Genomic DNA, 14,582 nt, shown 5'->3' with positions numbered 1-14,582 from the left:
AGGGGTCTGTTCTCATCTTAGCAGGTGCCATCTTAGGACTTGTATGTGGGGGTGAGGTATGGGAGGAGGCATTTATTCAAGATCACCTTTTTTTTTCTGATGAGTATTCACTTAAAAAGTGGGGAAATAAAAATATATGAGAGTAATAAAAAAAACTCCTGTAATTCCATCATTAAGAAATAACCACTGATAACATCTTTGTTGTTAATAGATTTTTGGTCTATTTCCTTTAAGCCTTTTTCTATGCATGTCCCCTACTTCCATCTGGAACCACACTGTATGTATCATTCTGAGTCCTATGTTTTCCCACTTAACATTATATTTTAAATGTTTTCTCACATCATGTAATATCCTTTAAAATGTTACTTCTATTTAGAGTGATTCTATTGGATGAATGTTCCATAATTTATTTAATTAACCCACTGTTGTGGGATATTTAGCTTGTTTCCAACTTCTCACTATTGAAAATCACTCTGTGATAAATGCTTTTGTACATATATTTTGTTTACATCTTTGGTTATTGCCTTAGGATGGGTCCCTAGTTGTGAAATTACAGAGACCTAGTGTGTGAGCATTTTTAAGACTGTGATATATATTAACCAAATTGCTCTCCAGAAAAACTGTAGCAATTTATATTCCCTCCAGCACTGGAAGTGCTTATTTTTTTTACTTCCTATTGTTCTCAAGTGAATGATCTTTGCAAAACTGATGGATGAGATATGACATCCTATTTTCCTTTGCATTTCTTTGGTTGCTAGTGATATTGAAGTTGGTGGTGTTGGTGGTAGTTTATTGGCCATTTGTATTTCTTTTGCTAATTGCCTGTTCATGTCCCTTGCCCATTTTTCTATTGAGATCGTTATCTCTTAAACTTGCCTTATAAACCTTCTTTGGCACATTTACTGCAAGTCCTCACCCCACCCCAGTTTGGCAAATTCCTTTTTAGCTTTGTTTTTGATGTTTCAGTTTGCCACACAGAAGTTTACATTTTTTATGTAGTCAGGCTGTATATTTATCATTAAGACTGATTTATTCACTTTTATGATAAAAAAAATCCCTTGTTATTTGAAATAATTACATTCCCCCCCCATTTTCTTATAACATTTTCTTAGCTTTTGAATGCATCTGGAAGTCACTTTTGAATAGGGCAGGTAAGGAGACTTTCTTTTTATTTCTTTCTCTTTCATGCTCTCTTCCTTATATTCTTTTTTTTAAAGATTTATTTATTTGAGAGAGAGAGAGAGAGAGGGAGGAAGAGAAAGTGTGTGTGTGTGTGTGTGTGTGTGTGTGTGTGTGTGAGCATGGGGGGAGGGGCAGAGGGAGAGAGAGAGAAAGAGAATCTCAAGCAGACTCCCCACTGAGCAGGGAGCCTGACACGGGTCTTGATCCCAGAACTCTGAGATCATGACCTGAGCCAAAATCAAGAGTCAGATGCTTAACTGACTGAGCCACCCAGGTGCCCCTCTCCCTTGTATTCTTAATAAACAGTGTCACACAGCACTGCTTATTTATTGCATATGCTTTCCTTTCTTTTGAGTTGTGATGTTATCTTTATTGTATACCAAATTCTCATTAAGTTGCTTCTCTTTATGAGCTCTAGTCTGTTCCACTGATCTGACTATTAATTATTATGTCAAGACCACACTATTCTAATTATTCACAGTACATTTTAATATCTTCTAGGCCAAGCCCCAGCTCATTACTTGTCTCATCCTTAAGACATTTTACCCCACAGGATTGGTAGGTTAGGGTGAGGAGGCAGATTTTACACAACACGGGAGACAAGTGGGGTCTGAAGCTCTTGAAATCACAAATAGGATCACCCCCACCTCCACCACCCACATTCAGAAGGATTCTGGAGCCATGGGTGAGGCTCTGGGGAGTTCAGTCTGGCCCTTTTAAGGAGAAAGAATGAATGAATCCAAAAGTTAGAGATCATTTGCCCATTGGCTTTTGGTTTCCTGCCAGCCAGTGAGGCTGCTTTGGATGAGGCACAAAACCCTCCCAGAGTTGAGCTCCTGGCCACGTTGTTCCTGGGCCTCCCCACCTGCCCCAGGGGTGGGGTCTGGGCTGCTGTGGCACTGAGGGCAGGGCTGGGCTCTCTCTGGCCTCTGCTGGGACCGCTCCTCTGGTCTCCCTGCCCCAGTCTGGAAAGTCAGTGTTGTGCCTGGAACTCCTCCTGGCCTGTGGGCCCAGGGCCTCATCTGATTACCTGGCTGGGATTCAGCAGGTGTTTTTAAAGAAGTGTTACTTATAGCAGTTCTACCTGGCCCTCATTTGGGGGAATTTTAAAAACAAAATCCCAATTAAGCACCTTCATGCTTTTAATGAGCGGAGGCCCCAGTGCCCACACTTAGGTTCTCCCTGCTGTAAAGCAGGTGCTCTCATTGTGTCCCAAGAGTGGCAGGCAAGAGCCTCCCTCATATGTGACAGCAGGGAGCAAATTCAGTCATCTTGCTCCAGAAACACTGGTCTTGCTGGTGCACCATGAGGGTTGGACTTTGGATGGCCTGGGGAGGATGAGGAAGCAACAGCATTTTAACACTTGTGTGAGTGACATCGAGTCAGGGCAACTGACCAGGGCTCGCCCCTGCCCCATCAGGTGGATCCTTCCCATTAGCATTCATAAATGTCCATTTCCTTGTCTAAAAACAACAAGAGCAATAACTTTGCTACACTCCACCTTACGGTGACTAGCAGTCTGGATTTCCCCAGGACTAAGTGGATTCCAGAATAGAGGACTTTTAGTGCCAACACTAGGGGAGTCCTGGGCGAGCTGGGATGAGTCTCTGCTCCACACCCTGCTCTGTCTTCCTCCTCTCCTTCCCAGCCGGTTTCTATCTTCCCTTCCTTACTTCCTGCTCACTCTGCAACCACTCCATCCTGTTTTTCTCCCCAACCATTGGCGATTCTTGCTGAGGTCCCCTGCGACCCTTGTGTTGCCTCCATTCTCAGCCCTCCTGACCCCCAGCAGCTCTTGACATGGCTGTCCGGACTCCCGGGGAGCATGGTCTGCATAGGCCCTGTGCTTCCACTCCTGAGTCATGGCTCCTCCTGTCCCTGCTCCGTCTTCCTCAAGCTCCAGAGCTGGCATGATCTGGAAAGACTGCAGTCCCACCCAGCCCAGTCCTGGCCTCCTCCTTTATCCCCCTGCTCTGCGTGAGGATCTCACCCCTGCCTGCAGCCCCACATGCCTGCCATCATTGGCTCTGGCTTCCCAGAGGTCTCCATGTAGCCCAGGTCTCTCTTCTGAGCTCCAAGTTCGTATCTCAAATGCCTCCTCCTTAGCCTGTCCAAAATTCGGCTCTCGATCTTCCTCACCGATCTGCTCCTCCTCTAGTTGAGCCCACCTCAGTAGATGGCATGGCTGTGCACCCACCCACTCATCCTTGGCGCCTCCCTTTCCTCACTTCCTGAACGTAGTTGATCTGAAGCGGCCTCCGTCACATGCCTTCAGCCTGTCTGCTTCTCTTTATGTCCACACTAGCACTGCCCAAGCACCCCGGGCCCTGCCACACAATGTGTAAACTAGGGCTCTCGGTGCCCTCTCCTGCCCCGCCCTGCCCCCGTGGCTTCCTCCATAAAGCCGACAGAGTGATCCTTAAAAATGCAAATTTGCTTCCTTCTGCTTGAAATCAGCCCTTGGTGTCATGAAATCTCGGTGTCATTGACATTGGCCTTCCAGCCTCACCCAGCCCCACTCTCCGCCTTGCTCACAGCTTCAGCCACCCTCAGTTAAGCCTCTTTGCCCAGGTTGTGCTCCACACCCGGAACACCCTCCTCCCTGTCCCAACCCCCCCCCACCCTTTCCACTTCTTCTCTGCCTCTCCTCTAAATCTTAGATGCCACCTCATTGCTAATGTGGGCCCCCATTCCACCCCCATGTGCTCATAACAGTGTGCACACACTTTTCCATCACAGTACTTACCTGAACAGTGAGTGTGGGTTAATTATGTAACCTGCTTAATGCCTATCCATGCCGGGAGAACGCATGGGGGCAGGGGGCCTCACAGTACCCCTCATCCTTAGCACTGGGGCTGGCATTTGGCAGGCCCTTGATAAACACTTGCTGAATGAATGGAACTGGATAGGGAGGATGAGTTGAGTTTGGGGCAAAGGGAAAAATCTGACTCCCCCTCACTGCTGTCTGACCCCAAACCAAGAATACCCCATAAGAAGCTGATGACTCAGTTGCTTCCTAATGCATCATTTTCTGTGGGAAGCTGTGTTGCTGGCCTCCCCAGGTGATATGATCTTGGAAACGGTCCCTATATACCTTGTAAGGTCAGTGTGTGAGTCTCCCATGATCCCTATGGGATGTTCGGTTACTGCACACATGGAGAAGTACCAAATGGGATTCCCCAGTGCAGGTGTCTGCTCCTTTAAGATCTACACCAGTAACTTCCCAGAGCCAGAGTGAGAGTTCTTTCAAGCTGGCTTTGAAGGTATCTGAATAGAAATACCCCTCATTTGTCCTACGCTAAAATGTAAAACTTACAATATATTTTTTCTCATCAAGCAATAATTAACTTTAATGCTACTCAAATACACTAAACTCAAGATATTTTATGATTTTCGGAGCACCACAGATTTTTTTGTTGAGGTATAATTGACATAGAACATTATGTTAGTTTCAAGTGTAATGAATTTAATATTTGGCTAGAAATGTGGTTTTCGTAATGCTGTAAGAGAGCGCCACATCTCTCCTTCAGTCACCCGGACATGACACAGTTTTACCTCCCTTCCTAATTAGCTTATAGAGGAGAGATTTGCTTCAAGGCATGTACCCATGTAATAAAGGTCCTTGTTGCCATATTTAGAAGACTGTGTCCAACATAAATTCCACTCCCAAATCTCTTTCTTATAATGAACCTCCATCAACATAATGAGTTCCTTGGAAGGAAGACATTGTGTAAATTAAAAATACTAATGAGTCATAATGATAATGAATTATTTTCCCTATTACTGGGAGCAGGACTAACCTTGGGCACATTTTCCAGTAGCTGAAGGTGCCTTCCCTATACCTAGGACTGCCCTCCTCTGGGACCCCGTTCTCTAAAATTTCTTCTTCTTCTTCTTCTTCATCTTCATCTTCATCTTCATCAAAACTCTGAATCCCCCAAATGTCCCTGATCCTATCTGGTCAGTCTTGGAGGAAAGGAAGTTACCAAACTGGTTCACACTCAAATATGAGTGACCAAAGCATCTGTTAGCCATTTCCAACAGTGCCCTGCCAGTACCACCTGGATGTTGTTATTTTTTTTTTTTAAGATTTATTTATTTATTTGAGAGAGAGAGAGAGAACATGTGAGCCAGGGGGTTGCGGTGAGAGAGCGGGGGGCAGAGAGAGGGGAAAGAATCCTGAGCAGACTCCATGCTGAGCACAGAGCCTAACGTGGGGCTGGATCTCACCACCCTGAGATCATGACCTGAGCCAAAATCTAGAGTCGGAGGCTTAAGCGACTGAGCCACCCAGGTGCCCCCTGGATGTTGTTATTTTGACTGGTGGCTGATTAGCACAGAATAACTGGCCGACTTTCTAGCTAAGCTGAGTATCTTTGGGACTGTTAGGTTATAAGTAACAGGAACCCACTCAAGCCAAATGGGCAAAAATAATTTGTTAGTGGGCTACAAGGGCACGGCCCTCACAGAACTCTGTGGCAGAGGCACAGCTGGGCTTTGGGCGGGTCAGGGATAGGACAGGACTGCTGTGAGGAGGCGGGGTAAACATCTCCTCTGGGCTGGTGGTCCACAGGCGCATCACAACTGTTCACTCTCTCCTCCTCTGCTTTTCCACGCATGGGTCAAATATGGCGCCCTTGAGTCAACCTGCCCTCAGTGCAAGGGTTCCGTTTCCACACTCTTGGGGGAGGGGGGAGCTTGAGGCCACATGGGACAAACACAGTGCCTGGCTCAGGGTAACAACTTCGTTATGTGTTTTTTGTTTTAGACAGGATGTGGGGCCCACCCCTGAGGGGAGGGGTCGGGGTACCTCTCCAAAAGAAGTCTACGACATCAGGCCAAGGAGTTTTTTGCTTAGTTCAGTCAGGAACCCCGGATGTTGAAGGGCTTTGGGGGAGGAGAATGGCATTGATTTTTGTTAATAACAGGCCTGTAATAGGCTCTATATGAGTGGGGCAAAGAGCTCCTGGTGCCAAGTTCATCCTCAGGGAATAATGACTTGCAAACAACGGGATACATTCCCACTCTCTTGGCGTCAGTGTCGCCTGGGACTCAATGTGGTTTAATGAGTCAAGAAAAGGGAGATTTGCCATTTGTTTTCCACTTTGTATGCACTTGCTGGGAACTTGGATAAGTCACCAAACCTCTTTGGGATTCTCTTGATTCCAATTCTTTTAATAAAAAATTTTACACACACACACACACACACACACACACACACGTGCGCACGCACATACATACATACATTGCTTACATATTTTTATGTTATTCTTCCAGCAGATTATTGTTCTGTTTCTCTTTGCTGGCCTGAAAAGACTCTGAAGGTACGTGAGCAGGGCCTCAGAAACCCGGCTGGGAGTCACGAGGATTATAAATCACTAGTGGTCAGAAAAAAAGATGCTTCTCCTCCTTCTCAGGGAGGAGAAATGTGTGCTGCGTGTGAAGAGCTACACAGGTTCTTTATAATGATGAAGCTGGTGATCTGGTAGGCAGAAGGCACACAGAAGGAAATGATATCTCAGATCTGCTCCTTTGGGAGGTGGGTGGGCATGGGAGAAGGGCACGGAAAGGCCTGTTTTGTGGCTTTGGGATGAAGGAGATTTTAAAAAGATAGAAAAGCGCTTGAAGGGCCTGTTGCTAAAAACTGTGCTGTTTTCTCCAGGAGTCTTTAAAAAGCACCTACCACTTGGCTGTGCCCTAGAAGAGAGAATTTGGCGGGATGAATGGTGCAGCCAATCCTCCTGCAGGTGACTGTTAACATTTAAATCAGGTGTGTTCTCCTAGGGGATGAAACAGGAAACAAAACACACAACCATCTCCTGGGTAGGGTGGGTAGGTGCAGAGGGGCTCACCCTGGCTCTCCTCCATCCAAGGCCAGGAGAGAGGAGGTGTGCCCAGACAGGCCCCGTGAGTGAGCCCAGTCCTCAGCCTCGCTGGGCATGGACAGCTGGGCCTCCCGGAGGAGGGGGCTGCAGGCCTGCTGTGTGGACCCTCCTTCTAGCCTTCATTTCCTTTACTCAGGAGTCATTTATGACAATCCGTCGTGGCAGGCTGACGGGACCGATAGCTTTTGGCAGAAGTCCTTTCTTCTCGCAAATTAAATCACAGAGAGCGCCACGGGCAGTGAATACAAAGAAAGTGTTCAAGGCCACTGGATGGAGGGGAACAGCTGTTGGAGACCAAGTGTTCATGAGACTTCAAAATCCACATATACTAACAAGGCAGGCCCCTCCAAAAATAAGTTGGGACGTGGACACCTAAGAATGCAGTCTGGGATGAAAGTCAAAACTCGGAATTACAAATAACAATACAGAAATGAAATAACTACAACAGACATGCACCGAGAGCTTCCCGGTCCACGCACGCGTTTTTCTCGTGCCACAAACCCCTCTGATCCTGGGAGGGGGGCTGGCCAGCTCTGATCTCCCTTTTACAAGTAAAGAAACCAAGGCTGAAGTTGCTACGGTGACTCGCCCTCCGTCACACCGCTGGTAGGTGCCCAGATCCAGGCTCCGAGCACCCTCCAGGGCCCTGTCCGTGGTGCCGGGCTTCTCCGGTGGGGTCGGGTGCTGAGCCAGGCACTGGCAGCGGTGGGTGGAGCTGGCCAAGCAGAAACTTCCAGCAGCAGCCCAGAAAAGAGCCCAGGGTGCTGGCACTTGGAACCCTTGCGTATTTCCCACCTCACATTAAAAAAATATACAGATAGATGGGGTGCCTGGGTGGCTCGGTTGATTAAGTGTCCGACTCTTGGTTTTCACTCAGGTCATGATCTCATGGGTCTGGGATTGAGCCCCATTTCAGGCTCCTCGCTCAGCCTGGAAGATTGAAAGAGTCTCTCCCTCTGCCCCTCACCCCACACATGCGCATGCATGCGCGCTCTCTCAAAATAACTAAATACATCTTCAAAAAATAATAAAAAACAAAAAAATATAAAAAAATACAGAAAGGCATGAGGACATACAAATAAGAGTTCCACCATTCACAGATAAGCATTTTAAACATTTTAGCACACCAAAATATCATCCTTGGAGATATTTCCTGTTTCGACACCTTTCCTCGCAAAAAATGAAATTCTGTTGTGCCTGCCGTGTTGCAACTTCTTATTCTGTATATTGTGACTATCTCTCCAGGTCACATACACTTCAATAGTATTTTTTTCTCATTTTGTTAAAAATGTATGTTTTATGATAACAGAAATAATCCTAGAATTATAGGCTTATTGTAAAATATTCTAATTCAAAGAGTGCAGAAATGGATAGCAAAGGAAGCCAATGTTTCACTTCATCCCACCCTTGGGACGTAAGCAGTTTTGCTAAATTTCTTATTTCCTGCTCGTCCTTTTCTATGCTTAGACCAGACATAACAAACATACACGCATGTACCAACTTCCCCACACTGTGGGCTCCTAGACTGTGCTGCAGCTGGCATCTCCCCTTCTTCTTCATCTCGGGACAGGAGGCTCCAGTCCTGGGAGAGGAAAGTGTCATGGGACCAGAGAAGGAAGCATCACAGGGCTAGTTACAGTGTTTGGATTTGAAAACCCTCTGGGGTGGTGGGTGGTGGGTGGGGGACGGCAGCGTAGGGGGCCACTTGCCCACCCCTCCTCGGGGCCACTGGGCGGCAGGGCCCCACAGCACAGTTCGCTGCCTGCCGCCCTCCCGGAGCATGCTGCCTCCTGAGGTGTGTATATTCTTACGACTGCCTTGATCCCTGCGTTGCAGGAAGAACTAGACCCCAGAGCAGCGAGTTGACCTCTTGGGAGGTTTTGTAGGTTTGATTTTGTTCCTGATGGCAAGTCGGTGGTCCCACATTTGCTGCCCCAGCTGTCCTAAGGAGGGCATGTTGTCCACGTCCATGGGAAAAGCCAAATTCTGTCCGGTGGACCCATGGGCCTTCTCTCTGGTCACCTGAAATCAGGCAGTCAGGGGCCAGACTGGACAGCATCTGGGTGGGTCTAGAGAGGAGCTGATGATGGCTGGGAGGTCACGATGGGGATCAGCCTGGTGCTTCTTCCTCAGGACACACATACTTCAGCAGGAGTTCCTGACATGTGGATTGGGATCCCCGAATCCTCATCTGGGTGGGTGCCCACACATGGCCTACAAATTCCCTGTGGAAAGGGAGGAAGAAGCATCCACGAGCCGTGTTAGAGACCCCAGCCCTCACCGAAGGCTTTGCCCTGATGTCATCTGAGAGTCGGCAGAGCATCAGGAAAGGGAGGCTTCTGGAGAGCAGGGCAGCTGCGGAAGGCATTCAGGTCAGGGGTGGACAGGTGCATTTCCCGGAGAACATGCTGCTCAGATGGGAGGGGCCGGGCTAATGGAGCCGGTTCTCTCCTAATGGGTTAAAATGACCCAAATCAGAGAAACCAGGAGGAAGGCAGTTTGCGGATGCTGCCTTTTCTCTGCCTTAGTGGGCAGAATGACCACTACCCCCCACCCCTGATGTCCATGTCCTCGTTCCTGGAACCAATGACTATGTCACCTTTCCTTGGCAGAAAGGGACCTTGCAGAAGTGATACTGAGACAGGGAGAGTATCCTGGACTATCCAGGTTGGGTCCAGTATCATCACAAGGGCCATTATAAGAGGAAGGCTGGAGAGCCAGACGAAAAGGAGGAGACGCGCGGCTGGAAGAAGTTGTCCGGGTGGTGCGGCCACAAGTCAAGGAGAGCAGGTGGCCTCTGGAAGCTCGAGAAGGCAAGGCGCAGATTCTCCCCTCAAACTTCCAGAAGGAACACAACTCTGCTGACACCTTGATTTCAGACCTCTGACTTCCAGAATCTAGGAAACACATCTGCGTTGCTTTAAGCCACTAAGTTTGTGGTCATTTCTTCCATCACCAACAAGAAAATTAATACACTGCTTGACAGAGAAGAGGGTTGGGAGGGTTTTGTAAGTTTTTGTTTGTGAATGTCTATTATATTTATTTCAGATACCAGTCTCCTCGGGAGGAATGTTGGTTCAGAAATCGAACACCCGTGATCTACAATCAGAAAGGACAGCACTTAATGGAACGAGGGCCTATGCATAAAACAAGGTGAGTGACGTGGTTTTGTCAAGACTGCATTTTATTAATGTACCACATGGGCTCTTTTCCAAAACAAGGCTGATTCTGGGATACACATTAATTTGGATCTTAGCAGTTGCCAGCAGCACCTGGAAAGTTCCCTGGCCCAGAGGGAGCCCCCCTCTGGAGGAGCCAGTCATGGCTGTGCTCAGACCGGGGCGGAGAACGGGAGGGGGTCTTCCTTATGCTCTTGGGAGAAGCCACGAAAGCTGCCACCTCTCTTCTTGGTGTTTCCCAGGCTTGCCCACAAAGAAATTGGTGAGGGCTGGTGCGCCCCTCCCCACCCCTGAACAGGAGGGAGCCCAGCAGAGGTGCCCTTGCCCTGAACGGCCCAGAGGGAATAAGGATGGCGGGAGGTCACTCCTCTCCCCTGGGGGCAGCCCTGGACTCACCAGCGACAGATGCCACAGGAGCCACGCCGGGTTCCCTGGGCTCACTGTGAAGGGCGTGCACAGTCCATCCTGGAGGAATGAAAGGCAAGGGTCCAGATCTCTTACCTGATCTTAAGTATGGTCATACTGCTGTATGTCAGGTGTGACACTTATTTCTAAAAGCCCGATCTAGAACTTCCGCATTGACGTTCTTGCCCTTAAACTCACCGGGTGGGGCTCCCTCATTGTGTGCGAGGCTGCCAGCACCCATCAGCTTCCCTGTTGTTGGTGTCGACTGTCTCAGAGGGCCGCCTTACCCGGCACTCCCACCTCCCCCTCTGCCCTCTGTGCGCCCTGAGTGTGCCCCACTTTTGCTCACTGACTCTGCAGACCAATCCTGGCAGATTATTTCCCATGACTCAAAATCCTGACGTTCCAAAGAGCCACACTTCTTTACAGTTTTCCCAGGGGGCATGGGAATAAACCACTCACTCATCAAAGAGGCCCGGATGGAGTTCTTTGCAAAGCATGAGCAAGCAGACCCGGGGTTGGGCAACAGCCGTGATGCAGTGGAGGCTCACGTGGGGTGCAGGGGGGGAGGGTGTTCCAAGCATCTCCATTATGGGTCCCACACGCCAAGGCAGGAGTTAGTTCAGGTATTACTGGACACGTGCTCAGTGCTAGCCTGCGCTGGGGGCCTGAGCTACGACAGCCAGCGGGACAGACCCTGCCCTCACCCAGAGTGCGTACAGCAAAGGACAGACGGGCCCGACCCGCTTGGGAAAGGGGCAGGTCTGGGCGCTAATTTCACAGGTAGGGGCTCGGGAAGTCCCCAGGCAGTGTGCAGCGTGCTCTCGTGCATTGTCACCAGTGTTCCCTTGTGCTCCTTCCACCTCCTGAGGAGGGGCCAGGGTGTAGCACTGGGTTCCACTGAGACGCCCATAAAGACCGGATCAGGAGGACGGGGAGGTCAAGGACGAAATCTGTGCACACTGCCGTCCCACATGGGCCCGGGTGGGGCCTTGCTCTGTGTGCCTCCAGCCAGCTCCCTTGCCTCGCACCTAGGGGGGTCTTCCCCTCTCCAGTTGCTCATCCCGCGCCCTTGTGCAGAGGCAGCAGGGGCCGCTGCCGGAGCAGTGGGCCCGAGGGCACCCAGCCATCCCGGGCTCATCACGCCAGGGAGGTCGCAGTCTTTAATTTCCATGCGGCTTTCGGTTCATCTAAAAATATCTGAGCAGCCACAGGATTGAATCTCCCCAGGAATGACCTAAAACCAGTGTAATGAGGACTGGGGAATCGCTTCATTTCCATTTAAGAGGGGCACGTTGGGACGAGAAAGGGAGAAGCCTCAGCTTCAGAAGCAGAGCTTTTGTCTCCAGCTTGCCTTGTGCGTGGCGGAGGGGGGCGGTGCTGGGGTGGGGGTGCCGCTAGGGTGCCCCCTCCTCCGGGATCCCTCCCGACTACAGCGGCCTGGTGGCCGAGGGGGCTGGTAAATACGGGCATTCCGGGCCCAAGAGGCATGAACAGGGGCCCAGGGAAGTCAACAGGAGACCGCTGGGGACCTGGGGACAGGCTCAGGCCACCTCACCCCCACCCAGGTTTCTCAAAATAATGAGCGTGCAAAGGTAAATAATCATCCCTAAGGAGACAACCAGAATTATCCGGGAGCCTGTTGGAAGGGCAGGGAAGGGGAGCACGGCTCTCTTGGGGATCTGCCCTCCCCAACTCTACAAGGAGCTTTCGAAGGGGAGAGACCTCCTCCCCAAACAAGGCAACTAAACCCAGCTGCGGTCACAGCAGACACCCCCCCCCCCCGCCCCCCGGACACCGGAGGTGCCCCCTGGATACACTGCATGTGTCCTCACCACCCCCATGAGGGGGGCCCTGCAGTCGCCCTGTTTACAGGCGGGGAACCAAGCACAGAGGCTGCCATCCCTGCGGGCCGCCACAGGATTCCGGGAGCACAGTCGCCAACATCGCCATCCCCTTTCTGAAAGCCAGTTTGTTAGAAGCCTAACATTTGGATAGATATCCTTGGAGTTCATCCTAAGAAATAATTAAAGATCTGGAAAACGAGGCTGCTCATCGCAGCACTAGTGAGAGGAGAGGGAGGTAATAAATTATGGAACACCTGTACAAGAAATCTGTTCAAACCTGAAAACTCTGCCGTAGATAAATGTCTGTGGGAGAGGAAAATTGTCTGCACTATATCATTAAATGAAGAGATCCGGTTCCAAAACTGTGCGCGCCTTATGATCTGATTTTTGCTACACCCACGCCCCCCTAGAAAAAGGCGTGTGTTGGTGCTGTGGAGCATCCCACGGAGACCTGGCTTGGAGACTTGGCACAGATTCGCCCTCTGATGCACAGATCTGAGGAAGCTTTGCATATCCTGTTCTAAATGCAAAGGGGATGTTCTCAGGGAAGCACACATACCAGGAGAGACTCAGGCCAGGCGTGCTGGGAGACTGGCTTCTCAGTTCTAAGAGAGAAGCTTTCCTAAGGGAGACATGCGTGGCTCTGCCTGCCCGTGAGCGCCATCAGGCCATGGAGAGCCCTCAGCCCCATTATTCCTCCCAGGTATGTCATCCTGACAACTCCAACGTCAACCTGTGTGCTTATAAAATCTGTGCTCGCAAGCCCACCACCTGGAGCTGCAGTTTGCCATCTGTCGCCCACAGGTCACAGAGCACCAACAGAGCCCCTCGGGTGTGGGCAGCCCGTCCATCTGTGGACTTGGGAGGCCTGACGGGGGTTGGGCAGGGGCCTGAGCACACGGATCTTGTCCTCCACGAGTGGGACAACAGAAGGCTTCAAATGCCTTCTTTTTGCTCATCAGTATTTCCTCAGTCTTCCATAATAAACAAGTAAGTTTTGCTTCTGTAAAAAGAAGTTTAGTTTTAATTTAAAAAATAAGGCCCCCAGATTGTATGATCCTTTCTATCTCTAAAATCCTCTGATCTCATTACAGTTCTCAAATGTTTACTCTGTTTTTTTTTTTTTTTTCTTTTGTTGGCTTCACAAGAGAACGAGATTTTGTTTCCCAGTGTGCTCACTGCGGGGACACTGTGTTCCCCGAGGTCTGTGGGCAAAGGGGGGTGTAGCCTGCAGCCAGCCCTGGGGCCTGGCGGGGGCGGGGTGACACTAGGTGAGGAACCTCTGTGTAGCCTGGGGCCAGGATGGGGTGGGAGGATGAGGCAGAGTGACTTGGCAGAGGGAAGTAAAGCTCTTCCCCTTCTTACTATATTCCTCCCTGAAAAGAAGAAAACACTTCAGCAATCCAAGAAATCATCAGCCAGGATCCTCAGAGAGGCCAGATTCATTTGAGTGAGAGAGCTAACTCAGGAGGCAGGAATCTGAGTGTTTAATCCCCTTTGGCCTCCAGTGTGGTCCTCCCAGTTTTGGAAGGAGACCCTGTGTCTTGGCATGCAGAGGGGCGAGGGACTCCGCAGAGGATCTTGCTCTCGGGGGATGGGCTGGCACGGGTGTCCATGTCCCAGAGCCTGGAGGACACAGGACCCAACACAGTCCCAGGCTCGGGGGAGCAGGACTTTCCACCCAGGCCGAGGGGCGACACCTCAGGGGCTTTGTTAGAAGAATCTCTGGAACCCGAGCAGCTTGGCTAGATGTTTTGCTTTTTTTTTTTTTTTTTTAAGATTTTTTTTTTTTTTTTGAGAGAGAGAATGAGAGAGAGAGAGCACGAAAGGGAAGAGGGTCAGAGGGAGAAGCAGACTCCCCGCCGAGCAGGGAGCCCGATGCGGGACTCGATCCCGGGACTCCGGGATCATGACCTGAGCCGAAGGCAGTCGCCCAACCGACTGAGCCACCCAGGCGCCCTGGATGCTGTTTTGAAGGAGAAAGAGAGAGGAGTGTATGATCACATTCCTTTGTATTATTTATTAGTGGTATTGGTATTAGAAAAAAGCCAAGCACACAATCTCTTCACTTGAGAATTCTGTCC

At 50.0% G+C, this 14,582-nt stretch overlaps 1 protein-coding gene across 1 annotated transcript in view; it reads left to right on the top strand.

Moving 5' to 3' along the window:
* Positions 1-11,818, top strand: part of DHRS12 (dehydrogenase/reductase 12) — a 35,050-nt gene extending 23,232 nt beyond the window's left edge. Inside the window, 3 exon segments of the mRNA XM_025874510.2 lie at positions 8,863-8,924; positions 10,116-10,220; positions 11,732-11,818. Of these exon segments, the coding sequence (XP_025730295.2) occupies positions 8,863-8,924; positions 10,116-10,220; positions 11,732-11,818 (254 nt within the window).
* Positions 11,819-14,582: the final 2,764 nt, after the last annotated feature.

This window comes from Callorhinus ursinus, unplaced genomic scaffold (genome assembly GCF_003265705.2).
Source record: "Callorhinus ursinus isolate GAN/ISIS: 27379988/994484 unplaced genomic scaffold, GSC_fseal_2.0 scaffold7, whole genome shotgun sequence".
Classification (NCBI taxonomy): Eukaryota; Metazoa; Chordata; class Mammalia; order Carnivora; family Otariidae; genus Callorhinus; species Callorhinus ursinus.
The sequence above is the reverse complement of the archived record's forward strand: the minus strand, read 5'-3'. Positions and strand labels throughout refer to the sequence as shown.